General features: G+C 38.5%; 2 protein-coding genes across 2 annotated transcripts; both read left to right on the top strand.

The window, feature by feature from the left end:
- Window positions 1-4,038: 4,038 nt before the first annotated feature.
- Window positions 4,039-5,510, top strand: LOC107743789 (homeobox protein MOX-1-like). Its single transcript, XM_016557190.1, has 2 exons — window positions 4,039-4,816; window positions 5,470-5,510. Exons 1-2 carry the CDS (start codon window positions 4,351-4,353, stop codon window positions 5,508-5,510), a joined length of 507 nt encoding a protein of 168 aa, XP_016412676.1. The 5' UTR covers window positions 4,039-4,350.
- A 375-nt stretch (window positions 5,511-5,885) lies between these two features.
- LOC107743797 (homeobox protein MOX-1-like) lies at window positions 5,886-12,179 on the top strand. The gene is made up of 3 exons (XM_016557201.1): window positions 5,886-6,663; window positions 10,750-10,922; window positions 11,544-12,179. The coding sequence occupies exons 1-3, from the start codon at window positions 6,198-6,200 to the stop codon at window positions 11,664-11,666; spliced, it is 762 nt and encodes a 253-aa protein (XP_016412687.1). The 5' UTR covers window positions 5,886-6,197; the 3' UTR covers window positions 11,667-12,179.
- The last annotated feature ends 5,243 nt before the right edge of the window (window positions 12,180-17,422 follow it).

Below are 17,422 nucleotides of genomic sequence, written 5' to 3'. Positions count from 1 at the left end.
GGAATTGTCTCTGATCTCTTGTCAGGTGCTCTCTAACCTCATCAGGCATTATAGGAGAAAACTCAGAGCTGTTATTATGCCAAATGGAGGTTTCAAAAAGCATTGAATAAAAGGGTGCTGTTAATGTCACGGTTCATGGGTCTGCGTGCTCATTTCTGTGTCTCCAATGAAAGGTTAGATTTATGTGCATTTTTTTAAATAAAAGATCAAAATGATTAACAATGCAGATTTATTTTCACAGCCTTCTTTGATCATATTTACCAAGGGTGCCAATAATTCTGACCACGACTGTAACATCAAAACCTCTTACAAATATTAACCATAGTTAATTTTCATAAGGTACAGGAAGATTATGTATCTTAATTAAAGGGCTCACATGACGTTGCTAAAAAACATTATTTTGTCTATTTGATGTAATGCAATGTGTTTACGTGGTTTAAGGTAAAAAAAAAAAAAAACACATTATTTTCCCCATACTGTACATTTTTGTTGCTCCTCTATGCCCTGCCTTTCTGAAATGCTTAGATTTTTACAAAGCTCATCGTTCTGAAAAGCACGCTGTGCTCTGATTGGCCAACGAACTAGTGCGCTGTGATTGGCCGAATTCAGTAGCCCCTCACTGCAGAACACAAGATCCAGGGGGCGTAGTTGGATCCACATCTAGGGGGTGGAGATTGGTAGGTTTAGGGGTGGAGATGGGTGGGTTTAGGGATCAGGAGGTGGAGACGAGTAGGTTTAGGTATATGTAAGGTGGGAGGAGTTGGATCTGGATCCAACCATGCCCCCTGGATCTTGTGTTCTGCAGTGAGGACCATCTCGCCGAATTCCTCAAGCGTGTGACGAAAATTTTACGCCCATTACCAGGTTCAGGAAACTTTCCTTCGTAAAATGCGCTGCACACACTTGAATATTTGGGTTGTACTGTTCTGCAACAGTGTTGTAAATAAAACTTAACCACTGATTTCTAGTTGTGTCCTCTATTGGAAGGCCAAACAAACTAGGCTAGCTTTCGCAGCGAGAATAAAAGTTACGCCTTCTTTCTTTGCGTATACATTTAGGCGGTGTTATGCAAATCTTCCCAAACAGTGACGTAGATATGTGGGGGCGTTTAAACGAGGCGTTTTAGGAAGGCGTGGCTGAGTGTTCACTTTTATAAAGAATATCTCTGCATTTGAGACTTTAATCTTTGCGACTTTACGGATTTTCTGTATGCACAAACAGCTTTTAACACCCCAAAGACAAAGGAAGAAACGAAATCGCATCATATGACCCCTTTAATATCATTTATAATTTTTAAATTACAAAAAATTCAACTTTTTGCATTTGGGAGCTATAGAAAATTAAATGTATTATCTCATAATTTCATATGTTGCTTTTTGAACTCAAAAGTGAAGTTTTTCAAGCTTATTAGTATCATTCAAAACTCTGATAGAAAGACGTAGAATAAAAATTGCCTACATCTACTAGGAAATATATAATGAAAATAAAGGTTTATATAACGAAAGAAAACTTATATGGTGATCACTGAATATGAACATTCTGACGGAGATCTTAAGCATTACATGGTCTTTCTAAACCACTAGAGGTCAGCATTATTTAGTTTTTCCTTCAACTCAAAACAATTTGTGCACAAGTGTTATGCAGTTGACTGAGTTGCATCAAGTGTCATCAGAAAATCTGAATCACTGAGTCCAGTGGATATAACCAGTGGAATAAATTAACTAATATCTATCTATCTATCTATCTATCTATCTACAAATGATTGAAAAGTATTTGCATTGAGAAAATGATTATGGTAAAAATATTGTTTACTTGTTTACTTTAGCAAGTATTTTATGGAGAATGTATTTAAAATTTTACTGTCAATCATTTCACATGATGGTCATCTCAGTTCAAACTAAAGTTCAGTGCCACGTGTGTGTGTGTGTGTGTGTGTGTGTGCTTGTTTTGGTTGTGTGTGAGAGTGTGTCTCGCAGTTTGGTGGAAGCAGTAAATGAAGTGTACAGCAGCAGGGTCTTGAATCTCTTCTGTTCTCCCACAGCTCTCTGACCCGAGTCTGGCCTGGGCCGATGCTCCATTAGGACTCTCTTTCATCCTTCTTATTCTCTCTGGTGTCATGAAGATGGATCAAATGAAAACACAAAAACACCCTCTTTGCCCCCAACCTGCCCTGGCCGACTGACGGCAACAGGTTTAAGCATGGAGCGGTGACTACTTCAAGACCCAACCTGTGCGTGGACTGACACACACTCACACAGAGAGAAAAAAAAACAAAAACGCAAAACTCTCACACACAGATGGTCCCATCTAATCCCAAATGCTGTCAATGCAATAACCCCAGCCCCCTGTGGTCATGGTAGGGCCCAGATTGCCAGTAAAGAGGTGGATGCTTCATGGCTCAGCTATTTGCTGGATAAAGGGAAAGGATTGCAGTCTTACCTCAGAGCCTTTAAACATTACGCTGCTTTAATCGAGGTGAAGGCTGTGCTGTTCACAAAGGTCAGGATCACACAGAGGACAAAGTGAAGCAACAACAAAAAATAAGCACAAACCACAGTTGTTATAAATGCAACTAAACACGTTTGCTTTCCATCACTTGTTATACAACCTGCATAGAGAGAGAAAACGTGAGATTCCAACCTCAACCACATTGAAATGTCAAGTGAAATCTGCTCAATTGAGTACTTGCCAGAACAAACACATGGCCAGGATACAGGAGAAATGACTTCACATTTGGAAGATATACTGCTTGCCTGATTGCAAACAATGTGAAATATAGCAGGGATTTCTCAGTGTTCATTTATATGAAACCAAGCATGCCATTGTTAAAAATCTATATTTCTGACAACAGTTTTTTTCCAAACTGAATCACAAATGAGTATTGCTATCTTTAAAGTGTAAGTTATGTTCACACTGATAGCATTTATTTGATATATAATATAATATAATATAATATAATTTTCTGTATGTTGCTGGCAATTTAATATTTTCAGCATTATACTATAAAGCAATAAAAATTTATTTATATACATTACTGTTCAAAAGTCTGGGGTCAGTACAATTATTTTTAAAGAAATTATTAATATTACTTGTTGAGGATTCGTTAAATTGATTTAAAAGAAAAACAGCAAAGACATCTATAATGCGACAAAAGATTTCTATTTCAAATACATGCTGTTCTTTTGAACTTTACATTCATTAAAGAATACTAAACATTTTATCACATTTCCCCCCCCAAAAAAAAATTTCCCAACCAAATCAGCTCATTAGAATGATTTCTAAATGATCATGTGAAACTGAAGACTTTTGCCTCCTGAATTCACAAGAATAAAATACATCATATTAATATAGAAAACTATAATAATAGAATATAATATCTAATAATATTTTACAATATTACTATTAATAAGTAAAAAAAGAAAAATAAATTACCCAAACTTTTGAACATGATCATCGTTTACTAAAACATTGTCATGTAGTTCTGTTTACACATTTTTTCATTCAGCATTTTTATTCAGCCATGTTTTATATAACTTCAAATTATTCAGATAATTAAGATGCTAATGAGTTTACACACTTATTTGGTGTTAATGACAGCATGTTTGTGTGTTTGTTGTACTAGAGCTTGTGCGCACGAGAGGTGTGGAAGAAAGCACTGCTTAAGTCAGGCCTTTTCACCAGCAGTGCGAGAGAAACCCCTGGCTGTGTCCACAGCCAATACACACATGCTTAATGCAGACTATGGAGCACCAAATACGTGAATTGCATAAAGAAGTAGAAGAGTGAAAATGGAGGTATTGGGGATAAAAGAAGCTAAAAAGGATCCGGTCAACTTTCCTGTGTGGGTGTTCATTTTATATTTTACAGACAATGTTCCTTTAAAAGCCAGCACCTGGAAATCCCATTAGATGTGCATATAAAATCCCCCATGATTAATAGTATATGAGGCAGGGCTGGGTTGGGGGGTACCAACATGTGGACCACAGGACTCCTCCTCTGCAAGCTCACATTACACTCCATAAACTTGCTACTCTTTCCCACCTAAGCGTTTAAAAAGGAGGAGGGATTGCTTGTCAGGAATGTCTCAGAACTGTGAAAAGAGCATGTAGAGCTGAGAGTGGATGTAGTGGGTCAGGCTGAAAGCTGAATGAGAGAGTGTGTGAGCTGATGTTTTACACCCGACTAACGGAAAGGCGGTCTGCTTTCAAACATCTGCTTATTGATTTGGAAAGGTGGACTTTGAGGCGTTGATGTGCACATGCTGAAGTGGATATTTCCCACGTTGACTTGCACCAAACCCAAAAAGCTGCATCTCTGAGGACACCTACTCTGTGCTGTGTGCTCTTCAGCATGGATCAGCCAGCTAGTAGTTGCATGCGGAGCCCTCACACGGGCAGTGCTCTGTGGGGCTGTGTCAGGAGCTCCCATTCAGGAGGGTCCGGAGCCGGGCTGCAGCCCTACCAGCAGGCCCCATTTGCCCTGCACCAAAAGCATGATTTCCTGGCCTACACAGACTTCTCCAGCTCCTGCCTGGTGCCAGCGCCGCACGCTTACCCTCGCGAGGACAGACTGTATCCGGAGGCGCACAGCGGGTACCAGAGGACGGAGTGGCAGTTCTCTCCTTGTGAACCCAGAGGCAGAGGGCAGGAGCCGTGCCAGCGGGCGGCAGAAGCCGTGGGAGCTGAATTGGACAGTGCAGGGGGAGACAGGCTGCCTGGAGCAGTCACAGCATGTCTAGAGGGAGAATACTCACCTCAAAGTGTGTCAGTGGTTGACACAGAGAAAAAAAGTTCCAAGCGGAAAAGAGAAATCACAGGTGAGTCATTTAGGCAAGAGTGAATGTATAATAATTTATTTATATACATTACTGTTCAAAAGTCTGGGGTCAGTACAATTATTTTTAAAGAAATTATTAATATTACTTGTTGAGGATTCGTTAAATTGATTTAAAAGAAAAACAGCAAAGACATCTATAATGCGACAAAAGATTTCTATTTCAAATACATGCTGTTCTTTTGAACTTTACATTCATTAAAGAATACTAAACATTTTATCACATTTCCCCCCCCAAAAAAAAATTTCCCAACCAAATCAGCTCATTAGAATGATTTCTAAATGATCATGTGAAACTGAAGACTGGAGCATGGCCTCCTGAATCCACAGGAATAAAATACATCATATTAAAATATAAAACTATAATAATATAATAGAATATCTAATAATATTTTACAATATTACTGTTTTACTGTATTTTTGATCAAATGAAATCAGCCTTGGTGACTTTTTCCCAAAAAAGTACCCACACTTTTGAACATGATCATCATTTATTAAAATATTAACATGTAGTTCTGTTTAAACATTTTTTATTTGTTTTATATAACTTCAAATTATTCAGATAATTAAGATGCTAATGAGTTTACACACTTATTTGGTGTTAATGACAGCATGTTTGTGTGTTTGTTGTACTAGAGCTTGTGCGCACGAGAGGTGTGGAAGAAAGCACTGCTTAAGTCAGGCCTTTTCACCAGCAGTGCGAGAGAAACCCCTGGCTGTGTCCACAGCCAATACACACATGCTTAATGCAGACTATGGAGCACCAAATACGTGAATTGCATAAAGAAGTAGAAGAGTGAAAATGGAGGTATTGGGGATAAAAGAAGCTAAAAAGGATCCGGTCAACTTTCCTGTGTGGGTGTTCATTTTATATTTTACAGACAATGTTCCTTTAAAAGCCAGCACCTGGAAATCCCATTAGATGTGCATATAAAATCCCCCATGATTAATAGTATATGAGGCAGGGCTGGGTTGGGGGGTACCAACATGTGGACCACAGGACTCCTCCTCTGCAAGCTCACATTACACTCCATAAACTTGCTACTCTTTCCCACCTAAGCGTTTAAAAAGGAGGAGGGATTGCTTGTCAGGAATGTCTCAGAACTGTGAAAAGAGCATGTAGAGCTGAGAGTGGATGTAGTGGGTCAGGCTGAAAGCTGAATGAGAGAGTGTGTGAGCTGATGTTTTACACCCGACTAACGGAAAGGCGGTCTGCTTTCAAACATCTGCTTATTGATTTGGAAAGGTGGACTTTGAGGCGTTGATGTGCACATGCTGAAGTGGATATTTCCCACGTTGACTTGCACCAAACCCAAAAAGCTGCATCTCTGAGGACACCTACTCTGTGCTGTGTGCTCTTCAGCATGGATCAGCCAGCTAGTAGTTGCATGCGGAGCCCTCACACGGGCAGTGCTCTGTGGGGCTGTGTCAGGAGCTCCCATTCAGGAGGGTCCGGAGCCGGGCTGCAGCCCTACCAGCAGGCCCCATTTGCCCTGCACCAAAAGCATGATTTCCTGGCCTACACAGACTTCTCCAGCTCCTGCCTGGTGCCAGCGCCGCACGCTTACCCTCGCGAGGACAGACTGTATCCGGAGGCGCACAGCGGGTACCAGAGGACGGAGTGGCAGTTCTCTCCTTGTGAACCCAGAGGCAGAGGGCAGGAGCAGTGTCAGGGGGCAGCAGAAGCGGTGGGAGCTGACTTGGACAGTGCAGGGAGAGACAGGCTGCCTGGAGCAGTCACAGCATGTCTAGAGGGAGAATACTCACCTCAAAGTGTGTCAGTGGTTGACACAGAGAAAAAAAGTTCCAAGCGGAAAAGAGAAATCACAGGTGAGTCATTTAGGCAAGAGTGAATGAGATATGAAGCAATGGCTGGAGTGATTCATGTGAACCTTCTCATTTTTTGCCTGTTCAGAAATTCAGTGTAAGGGTTATTTGTGACAATATATCTGGTTTAATACACCGTCGCTGTGGTTATTGTGATCAGTGTTTATCCAAAAATGAAAATTCTGTGATCATTCACTCACATTCTTGTCATTTTAAACCTGTATGACTTTCTTTCTTCTTTGAAAAGTGATCAGTTATTTCAGTTATTTCAGCTGTTGATGTAATTAAAGTCAGTGAGGTCCAAAACAACACTGGAACCCACTGACTTTCATTGTATAGGCAAAAAACACTTTTTTTTAAACTATCACCTTTTGTGTTTCGCAGAATAAAGAAATATATAAAGGTTTGGGACAACATGAGGGTGAGTAAACGATGACAGAATTTTCATTTTGGGTTGAACTGTGTGTTTAAGGATATAGATTTTACTACAGATATTCTATTTTAAACTCCGCACAGCAAGCATGCACATGAAGGATGACCCATAACACATTATTTTGTGCATATTATTCTGCAGTTGTTTCCTTCAATTGTTGGAGGCTCTTAGGTAAAGTTCAGCTTGATAGTGTTTGCTATTGTTTTCAAATCAACTGTTTGGTGGTTTTGACATTCAGTAAGATCTGTCATACTTTCTAAACCCAGATATTTTGATTCAAATGAAGGAGGTAAAAGAACTAAAATGTGACCCTGGACCACAAAACCAGTCATAAGGGTCAATTTTTTGAAATTGAGATTTATACATCATCTGAATAAATAAGCTTTCCATTGATGTATGGTTTGTTAGGATAGGACAATATTTGGCCAAGATACAACTATTTGAAAATCTGGAATCTGAGGGTGCAAAAAAATCTAAATATTGAGAAAATCGCCTTTAAAGTTGTTCAAATGAAGTCCTTAGCAATGCATATATTACTAATAAGAAATTAAGTTTTAATATATTTTCAGTAGGAAATTTACAAAATATCTTCATGGAACAAGACCTTTACTTAATATCTTAATGATTTTTGGCATAAAAGCAAAATTGATAATTTTGACCCATACAGTGTTTTTTTGGCTATTGCTAAAAATATACCCAAGCGACTTAAGACTGGTTTTGTGGTCCAGGGTCACAAATGTAAATTTCAACAAAAGAATCAGTTTTTATTGTCATGGACTGTATATGAATAAGTGGATAAATGTTTTAATTCTCTTCAAGTCTAATAGACTTCCAAAAGAACAGATGCTCAGAAACTGAAACCAGCATTTTCTGTCCAGTATCAGAAGTGTCATATTATTCAAATTGATTAATAGAAGGTTTTATTACTATTATTATTGTTATTATTATTACAATTACCTTAACGGCACCTCAGTAGTGTATTATATTTTGAAATGTAAAGTTTTGTGCTAAAAGTTCAGATTAACTGGCTAACGATGTCCAGAAATTATTATTTGAGAGGAGGAAAAGTGAACCTCAGTGTTTGTGGCACATCTGGTGTATTAATTTAATCTCTAAGCCTTTCTGTGGAAACTGAGACAGCATTTCTGGGATCAGGGAAAATTTCTTGAAGATAAATACATTTCTCCATTAGTGCTTTGTATAGCATTGGCCAAAACAGCAAGACAATATTCATTATGAGTGGCATTTAAAAATGATTAGCACAAATCCATCACTATAGGCCCACTACTACAACAATCCATCCAGGCTTCATAGTCCAATGTGGGGAATAAATATACCCTTTCCTTCTCTGAGTTACCTTAATGTAACCCTACATCACTTGTGGTCCAAACAAGCCAGACCACGTCTGTAATATAACTTGCCTGCGATCCCACTTCTACATTCTTATCCATTGACATTTTCCTGTCGTTAAGCAGTAACAGGATCTCCACAGAACACACTCTCCATTTGACTGGAGAGAAATTCACCATCATGAAAATATTCATCACCGAGGTTAAGGTTTAAGTGTGTATTAATATGCGGGAAGGTGTTGTAAAATGACTGTGTAAATGATAGAACAAAGGTGTGAAAAGTTTGGCAAGGATATGATAATCAAAGCTGGTAGTGATTATGTTTTCAACCAAGTTTTTTTTTTTTTTTTACCTGACATGACAGGCAATTCACCATCATGAAAATATTCATCACCGAGGTTAAGGTTTAAGTGTGTATTAATATGCGGGAAGGTGTTGTAAAATGACTGTGTAAATGATAGAACAAAGGTGTGAAAAGTTTGGCAAGGATATGATAATCAAAGCTGGGAGTGATTATGTTTTCAACCAAGTTTTTTTTTTTTTTTTTACCTGACATGACAGGCAGACACTCAATGATTGCATGAAATTGTAAACAGATGTGATATTCGCTCCGAAAATTAATTCTGAATCACGAAGGATGTGCTCATCATTTTTTCTTTCTCTTACATCACAGGTCTGCAGTTCACTTCAGTTTATGGAAATAAAATTGTCATAGAAAATAATTTAATAACATGAATTAAGACAACAGAAGCAAATTTGATCAAATTTTGGAATGAAAATAAATTTTATTTAAATATACTGTATGTATTATGTACTATATACAGTATCTAGGAAATATTTGTGCGCGTGTGTGTATATATATATATATATATATATATATATATATTCTGCTCTTCTGTCAGTTGTCTTTTAAAGATTATTAGTACATGTTGAATATGTGTTGAACACATTCATACAGTAATTTTGACTGTTCCCCTTTGTTTGGTGACCAATAACTCATGTAAAATTAAGCTTGTCAGTTCATGTTGACTTCATTTGGTCAAATTACTTTAGTGCCTTCTACATAAAATGCCAATCCCACCAGACACCCCACCGAGGGGAGAGGTTGCTCCCTAAATGTTTATGGGCTTTTGCTGGGGAAATTTATTGGAGTCTGTTTTTTTGGAGCACGCACATACATACAGTGCCAGGTGTTTCTCCCCCAACCTGCCACCACTTTTCCATTTATTACCCTCGGCAGTGCATTTAAATGAACAGGACTTTAATGACGATAATAACGCGCCTTCTAAAAGGAACAGAGGCTACAGGTTGCCATATGTGAGAAAGTACTTGTCTCACTTTCCCACTCACATCTGGCAGTCCAGTCCATTTCATAGTCTGGCCAGGATCTGGAGAACACGAAGCATGAATTCTCACATTGACAAATTAAAGTCATTTCACAGAAATTGCATCAGCTTTCTTTCAGTGCTACTGTTTCTAATAGGTGCCGTACAAAGGGTCACAAGGTTGGAATAACTAATTAAACTTACACAAACTGTGTAACTTGAATGCATTTAACTCATAGCATTTTGAAGGAAAATGTTTTTCAGTGTCAGGGAATATATAAGACACAAATTCACACTCTTAGACTTCAGCTAGACCCATCCGAGCCTTTGTTCTTTTGTTAGCGGATTTAACAATGTTCCGGTGCATTCCTTGCTAACTTGAGTCCTCTGTGGTCAGTTGTGGCCCCGACAACCTCCAAACTCCCAGCATGCTTTAACTGGGGTTCAAACACCCTGTGATCTGAACTGAGCTCTGTGCAAATGTGTGCCCTGTGTGGCCCACAAAACGCCTTGTAACCATGTTTTAATGCAGACAGAATTTTAAACTTAACATGCATGAAAACACACGCCACTCCTGGGGGAGCTGAACTTCAGTGTTGCATTTGACTTTATTATTTTTTAAAGGAATAGTTGAAAATTCAGTCATCATTTACTCACCCTCATGTCATTCCAAACCTGCATGACTTTCATTTTCTGTGGAACACAAAAGAAGGTATTTTGACAAATGTTTTCAACTGTTTTCGGTTTTTGTACAATGACAGTCAATAGGTTTTAAAACTACATTAGACCCACAAAGCCCTGAAAATATATTCTTATGTGTTCCACACGGAAAAAAAGTCATAGAATTTTTAATATTTTTTTGGTGAACTATCCCTGTAAATAAACCTGTTTAATTACAAATGTATGCTTTAAAATATGATTTAACTGCCATAGATCACAAATCTAATGCTAACTAGTCTCTTTTTTCCTTTGTATCCTCTAGATATTCAGGACTCAAGCTTCAAAGCAGACTCAAACTGTAAGGCTAGAAAGGAACGGACTGCCTTTACCAAGGAGCAACTCCGGGAGCTGGAATCCGAGTTCACCCACCACAACTACTTGACCCGCCTGCGCCGCTACGAGATCGCTGTCAACCTTGACCTCACTGAGAGACAGGTACAAAAGATACTTCAGCTCATGCTAGTGGTATTTTTGGCTGAAAATAGTGAAGAAAACACTCATCCGTCAAGTCTAAATGAGTCTGTATGAAATATGATTGACAATTCCGAAGCAGAGCCGTCATCCCATCAATCGCTGACTTCGCCCTTCAACGATTTCGGACTAGGCTCTTTTTTTTTCTTATGCTCAGACCACACTTAGCTTGGTCCTTGATGGTTTTCCCAGGCCTGAATCCCAAGCATATGCCAGATCCCAGCACAAATCTGGGCTTCTCCCGAATCCCTTTGCAACACTTTCTCCACTTTTTCCGATGCATCCTACATATCTTGGCTGTCTGCCACCCTTTGCTTTCAAAATGAGTGGCAGACAGATTCAGTCAAGAAGGAGCAAGTAAAAATAGTGTGGGAACAGATGGTCCATGTTCCTATGTTTCCACAGGGAGAGAGGGATGCACAGGGGTCACAGACTTGCGTTCCTCAGAGCTTAGCCGTCAAAAATAATGTCACAAATCTCTTGATTTGCTGGCTGCAGAATTATTTCAAATCACTCAAGAGAGTATGCGTTTATTCTCAAAATAATTTCCAGACTGTTTTAATGCATCATTGTTTTTATCCACAGGTGAAAGTATGGTTTCAAAACAGACGGATGAAGTGGAAGAGAGTGAAAGGAGGACAGCCTGCATCTCCTCACGACCTTGAAGCAGATGAGATGGACTCCGCCGCGTCGCCCAGCTCCGAGTAAAACTCTGATCTAGACATTTGCTCATATTTACAGTCACCCAAATCACCCCAGCCATACACACGATGTCCAATTTTTCACTAGTCCTTCCACGTATCCCGTTACACTGCTTCCTGATGCTCTTTTCGCTCAGATGACTAATTATCAACAGAGCTTCAACGGCTTGGAAGTACCATCCACTTTCAGTCCACGTTTCACTTTCATTCGTAAACAGATCGAGTGAAATCAGAGGGCCTATAAAAACCCAATTACTCACATGTAAAAACAATTTATATCAACTGTTCATGCCCTGGTTTAATAGCTTTGACCTCCAGCCATGACGGCATGAGGTAGGTCTTTCACACTGTGGTGATGGTACCTGAAGCCTGATCAGAAACACATGTGAAGCTCCGCAGAATGACTAGACGGTCTCTGGATCACGTCAAAATACCAAAAGCATTGACATCACATCTTTATTTTTACCCTAAATTGTGTTGTCAGGTTGCTCTTAGAATAAACCATTTCCCTTGTTGAACTTTTTTTTTGTACCTCTCTTTTTATATGAAATTAATAAAACAGATGTTGCATAAAAATGAGAAAAAATAAATTGTGATTTTTTTTCTTCTGATCTCATTTGAATTGTAATATGGACAATTTTATACTGACACCTGCTGGCGTGGAGGCAGCATTACACCAAAATTATGTTAACATAAATATCAACAACAATCAATTCTGTGTGATTTAGAACTATTGTGGTTTGCGTCATGAATACATTTGAAATAGATTTATAATCCAAGATGGGTTGTTTCATTTTTATTAAAGATAGTTCCCCCCAAAACGGAACTTCATATACACACCGTCATGTCGTTCCATTACTTTTTTTTCTCAAAAGACAAAAGAAAATATTTTGAAGACAAAAGAAGATATTTGATATTTAATGTTTTCACTTATAAAATAAAAGGCATCATTGTATGGACAAATGTATTTCTTCACACAGAAGAAAGAACAACATAAGTTATTCAGGTTTGGAATGACATGAGGAGAGTGACTAAAGACAGAATTTCAATTTTTGTGTGAACTATGCCTTTAAGCATAATAATAATCGTCCAGAAAGCTCTCAAATCTCTGTTGAAAGTACAGTTTGGGATCAGCTCCACTCTTGGCCCCAAAATTTTGAAGGAAGCATCTGGATGAGCCCGAAAATCGATTTCAACCAGAACTTAGACCGGCCGATGTGGGGGCGATTCACACCAGAAGTCTGGAGAGTGACCGCTGGTGTAGTGCTGTGAAGAATAATAGGTGGGTAGGAGTGAAAAGATGACTTCTCAAGTACAGGATGTTGTTGTAACAGGTAGCCAGCCAATTTCCTGCTTCCCAAAGAAAACAGTGGTAAAGCATCCAGGGTCCAGGGACTCACAATGGTGGGCCTATACTCTGGCTGGCCGGCCGGCCAAACAAAGACTGGAGAGGTGAGTGTCCAGTGAGGTGGACCGGTGCACACCCATGATGGGGTTAAGACCCACAGTGCTGCTGACCTTGTGCCACCTCAGCTTGCTTTCCACCATTACATGCACTATTATTGCTTTTTTAGTAATGACTATGAAAATAAGCCACGCATATAAACTTAATTATGATATTAGAGCCCCTAATAAAAGCACACTATAGTGGTCCATTTACACCTGTGACGTTTACTAAAATAAACACAGTAGGGGATTTATTCTTAAAGACACATTCACATACACGCTATTTAAACAGAAACGTACCGGTTTGTTTAATTTTGGCCCCCAAAAAATAGCATGTTAAGTAACGTGATCTTGAGTACTCGCACTCGTTTGCCCGGTGACTTCATTTAGACGACGATTCTCTAGGGGTAAAATGGAGAGAGGAAACGAGAGAAAGAAAGACAGATGGTAGAGAAGTCTGGTCTACTTAACAGGATGAACGCTTACAGCTCAGACTGAGTTAACTAAGGAAACCAGAAGACAAAGTAGGGCAGTTTCATCATTCTGTGGCTCAGCTCTTGATGACGAATATACATTTCAATAAGAGACATTATAAAGTAGCGCTTGACTGTAAGCGTTGTCAATTTGACCTTTTTGTGGGCAGCAAAACAATGAGACACAAAAATAAATTTGTTTGGATATGCAACAAGAGATTCGCCCTGCAATGCAACAGCATTTCATCTTGCTCAGAGACAATAAATATAGTAGAAACACAAAGAGGCTGGTGATGTTTGGCGTTTTGTGGGGTGGGTGGGGGTGTGATGGATTGCCGGAGTTGTGCAGGTCAGATCTATGAGATGGCTGCAGAATTAAAGCGTGGCTTACAGGCCTTGCTTCAGTGCTGTGGTACCATCTGCATGGTGTTATTGTTTACAGAGGCAACATTTCACTCTGACATCAAAGCTTCATGACCCTTCACACAGCTCAGCTATGCAACCACAAGCCTTGCCAAACTGCATTTTTGATAACTACACTTTTTATATATAACGTTTTTATTGGGGAAAGCATATTCAAGTAAATTTCAGAGCGAGTTTTTAGCAGATAAAGCATTTTAAGCATTAACAAGCTATCCAAAAGAAAACCAAATAACATAAAACATAAACTTTCTTACTTCTGAGTAGGCTAGATGAAAATTACACGATATTATTTACTTCTGGTTTACAAAATAAAAGTCAGTAATATGATCACTCTATTTTTGTTTAATATAGTCATTAATACATTTACATTATGAAATTAATAAATTCTTCCAAAGGATTTATTTTTTATTAATTTGTATATTTCTTTTATTTTCAGCTATTTATTTGTTTATTTGTGCTATCACATGTATTAGACACATTGTAACATAATAAAAAAATCCTTTCATAACATTAATAAATTCTTCCATAGTAGGTACTTTTATTTTAATCACTTTATTAATTATTTCTTTTATATACAAATCACATTTATTTGTTTGTTTGTTTGTTTGTTTATGCTATTAGAGCCATCTCCGAAACCTTTCATGACATCAATAAATTTTTCCATAGCAGATAATTATTTGTATTCACTTGGATTATATTCTTTCTGTAGTGATCTTTTTGTATTTATTTATCGCTATTCGCTAAGATTATTGGAGTACGTTTTACAATTTATGTTTAATTAAATGTCTAACTTGCCATTTCTTAGTAATTGTGAAATTTACCAGCAATCGCTGATAGTGTTGTTTAGGATAAAAATGTATTACAATTTCCTTGTATGTATTAAAACATTTAGGACTACTAGGATGTTTAGTTGAATGAATGAATGATCTGCTCTTACAGCCAGTAATGATCAGTTACTGGAATCAGTCTTTAATATTATGAGCTTCTATTACCATAGCAGTACAGAGACTCAGAGGATCAAACCACTGGGCCATGAAGTAACATAATAAAACTAACGTGCAGTTTTTCTCTGACAGCCATCTCTACAATATCGTCTTAAAACAACCTGCAAATTTACTCTAGTTTCTGTCTTTACAGAACTGTCTGATATTTGCTCCCTTGTCTAGGGAAGAAACTGCTGGGAAGGAGGGGAGGAAGAAACAGAGGAAATGTGTGATAGCTTCCGCACATCCTCCCAAGACAGTACTTCCACTGGAGAGGGAAAAAGTAGAAGAAAAATGCATGTGTATTGCCTGTTCAGGTGTGTGTACATGTGTGTAAGTGTGTGTCAGAATCTTCTGAAACAGCTTCTATTTAGAGGATGTGGTCAGCGAAGATCTGTGCCCCCCAAAAGCCCCTCTAATGATTAGTGATCCCCTCAGGAGAAGTAAATCTCACAGTTTCATTGCACAATCATTCAAGATGGGCCAGAGACATGCAGCACAGTTTTAAATTATGCAGGACTTCCTGCCATGTTCTTTTGACAGCTCTTATAACCCAAAGTTTTTTAATCTACTAAAAACAATCTCTTTTGTTGTTTGTCAGTAGTTTGGACTGACCTGCATTTACCTCACAGAAGGAATGAAACAGGACAGGACCTGGCCACAGCACCCCATGAATAATCTAGAATGAAACATAAAAGTCACTCTGACAATAAAATTACTAAAAAAAAAGGTCCTGACACAATCCAAGGAATTTTATTTATTTTTCAATAATTTAAATGATTTATTTATTTTAATAATTAATAACAAGTAACAAATAACCATGCTCACATGGCGGCTCATAGTGGAGCACCATAGTCGCTATCAATCAGCTGCACTGTTTCAGTCTACCTCCTCCTGTCTCGGACGCCAGACAACCCTTACCAAACAAAAGAAGTCTTGTCTAATATCTGATCCGGTATCTGCCACAGCAGTTTAATACCCAATACTATTGATCCTGGCAGCTGAAGGTGCTGCCCCTGTGAGATCCCTGGCTGAGTGAACCACAACCATCAGGATCTGCTACACCGAACAATAGACCCTCTTACTATAGCACAGACTGTATGATCAATAAAAGTTATTACCTCATTTTTTTATCGTTTCCACTCTCCAGTAAAAGATGAGGAATCAACCGGTACATATTTTTGAGAGGCTGATAAAGAGACATGGTATACATGTGTTTCAACATTCCCCAGATTCCTCCTTAAAATTACTGCTATTTTATTCTACATCTGGTGCTTTTGAATTCACAAACCCATCCAGGTCAAATCGATTTAATTTTTTTAACTTTCAACTTTCTATTATTATTTGTTTTTAAATAAAATGTAATGAATTATTTATTCATTTTTATTTTATTATATTTACAGCGGAAATAGAAAAGACTCACCCCCTTTTAAAATAATCACATTTTGTTGCTTTGCAGCTTGAAATGAAGACGAACACAGTTTTTGTTTTGTCCTGCTGTATTTATTCAGTGCAGCTTATAACATCCAAGTGAAAGATATAACACCAACATGTCAGAAAAAAATTAAATTAAATTAAAAAAAACAATCACTGAGTTGGAAAAAGGATCACCCCATTGTGTCAGTATTTTTTGAACCACCTTTTGCTTTAATTACAGCCTTTAATCTGTTGGGATATGTCTCTACTAACTTCGCACATCTAGACTTTGCAATATTTGCCCACTCTTCTTTGCAGAACTGCTCAAGTTCAGTTAATTTGATGGTGAGCGTTTGTGGACTGCAGTCTTCAAGTCATTCCACAGATTTTCAATGGAGTTTAAGTCTGAGCTCTGCCTAGGCCAAGCAAGGACATTCACCTTTTCCTCCTTTAACCACTGTGTGGTCAGTTTTGCTGTGTGCTTTGGGTCATTGTCATGTTGTCATCTTCCCATTGACAAATTTCTGGCAGAGAGCGGCAGATTTTCCTCAAGAATCCGAGAGTATTTTGCCCCATCCATTCTTCCTTCTATCCTGACAAGTGCTCCAGTCCCTGCTGCAGAGAAACACCTCATAACAGGATATTACCACCTCCATGCTTTACTGCAGGAATGCTGTTATTTGGATGGTGAGCTGTATTGGATTTCTGCGAGACATATTGTTTGGTGTTGAGGTCAAATAATTCATTTTTAGTCTCATGTGGCCTCAGAATCTTCAAGGTGCTTTTGGCAAAGCTCAGTCGTGACTGCAAGTGGCCTTTCTTGAGTGGCGGCTTTTTTCTTGCAACCCTTCCATACAAGCCACATGTAGGCCTCTTGGTCGCCTCTCTGACCAGTTTCCTCCTGGCTCTTTCATCCAGTTTGGAGCGACATCCTGATCCAGGGAGTGTCTGTGTTGTATCAAATACCTTCCACTTCCTAATAATAGACTTCACTGTGCTTCTAGACATTGATAAAGCCTTTG

Source organism: Sinocyclocheilus rhinocerous, unplaced genomic scaffold, assembly GCF_001515625.1.
Source record: "Sinocyclocheilus rhinocerous isolate Xijiao unplaced genomic scaffold, SAMN03320098_v1.1 scaffold497, whole genome shotgun sequence".
In the NCBI taxonomy this organism is placed as follows: domain Eukaryota; kingdom Metazoa; phylum Chordata; class Actinopteri; order Cypriniformes; family Cyprinidae; genus Sinocyclocheilus; species Sinocyclocheilus rhinocerous.
The sequence above is the reverse complement of the archived record's forward strand: the minus strand, read 5'-3'. Positions and strand labels throughout refer to the sequence as shown.